Source organism: Lottia gigantea (genome assembly GCF_000327385.1).
Source record: "Lottia gigantea unplaced genomic scaffold LOTGIsca_25, whole genome shotgun sequence".
In the NCBI taxonomy this organism is placed as follows: domain Eukaryota; kingdom Metazoa; phylum Mollusca; class Gastropoda; family Lottiidae; genus Lottia; species Lottia gigantea.
Genome location: NW_008708752.1, coordinates 2,467,216 through 2,468,514, shown reverse-complemented (window position 1 = coordinate 2,468,514; position 1,299 = coordinate 2,467,216). Strand labels below are relative to the sequence as shown.

The window sequence follows — 1,299 nt, the reverse complement described above, 5'->3', positions numbered from 1 at the left end:
TTCCCTCATTTTGTAAGCAAGTACTGGTTTAGTTTCAAAGGATAATATTCTGCGAATCCTAGACACCAAACTAACTAGATGATATCATGCATGTGGAATTAGTCATGAATGTCAATGAAACCCAAAGATCTTGCTTGAACATGGCTATACATAATTGTTTATACAACAAGCTGCACAATTGGTTAGAGCAGGAATCTTTACAAATGGTTATCATGGGTTCTAATCTTGGTCGGTGTGTGAAAGACAATTAACCTTAAATAAGGCAGCTAATTATTCCAGTTGACCCAGCTGTAAAGAGTGAACCTTTGTTGTTATTCTTGTAAAAATGTGTTGTTTCCTTTCATTTGCTGGGATCAGAACATTAAATGAGTATATATTATTATTTATATTGTAGCTATGTAGATTAACAGCAAGTCGTCTGAGTGAATCCCAGTCTATAGATGATATCTGTTCGTGTTCAACACTACACAGTTTACGTGCTGGTAAAGCTCAAGCTACTCTATCAAGATCTACATTATTTCATACTGGTGATGATAGTAATAGATTGATAATATGTGGTGCTGGTAATAATGGTAATGATGAATCTACTGCTACTGTAAGTTCGCCATATTTTAATACCTCTATGATCTTCATTTGTAGTATATGTGAAATGGTGTACATTTTTGTTGCACCTTGACAGGCAATGACAATTACTTGTCACGCGAAGATGAAGTCAGTGGTTCGGACCCTTCCTTGTGCCATTTTGAAAAAAAAGGTTTTCATTGCAAATGCTTTTACTTAAAATGCAGCTAATAATTTTAATGTGAACAAGATTAAAAGATGATGCACAGGCTGCATGTTCAATGACAGTAATTTCAAAAGAGGTTTTCAAGTCATTCCCTTGACTTATTTAATCTTTGACTTATTTGCTGATAATGCTATCACAGTTACCCCAGATTGTCATGATTAAAACAGTATATATGTTTTGATATTGTAGGTTCAAACGTGGGATGGTTTAACTGGTCAACAACTACAGAAGTTACCATGTGGTGGTGTTCCTTTAGACATGTTACCAATTAATATTAATAATACTAAACATCTAGCAGTATTACTAAATACTCAACTTAAAATATACCGATGGCAATGAATGGGTTAAGAAATGGATAAAATGAGTTTAAAGTGCTACAGAGATGGCAAAAAGAGGGTTGAGGCATTGATGGCTATGAGAGAACATTAAGATTTGATTATTGCAATGTGAGGGCATTATGTTTTGATTATGGCAATGAGCTAGGGAGCATTAAGGTTTAATTATGGCATTGT

At 34.3% G+C, this 1,299-nt stretch overlaps 1 protein-coding gene across 1 annotated transcript in view; it reads left to right on the top strand.

The window, feature by feature from the left end:
- Positions 1 to 1,126, top strand: part of LOTGIDRAFT_160624 (hypothetical protein) — a gene marked incomplete at both ends in the record, with an annotated part of 45,283 nt that extends 44,157 nt beyond the window's left edge. The window contains 2 exons of the mRNA XM_009055729.1: positions 395 to 595; positions 977 to 1,126. Of these exons, the coding sequence (XP_009053977.1) occupies positions 395 to 595; positions 977 to 1,126 (351 nt within the window). The remainder of the gene's footprint in view (positions 1 to 394; positions 596 to 976) is intronic.
- Positions 1,127 to 1,299: the final 173 nt, after the last annotated feature.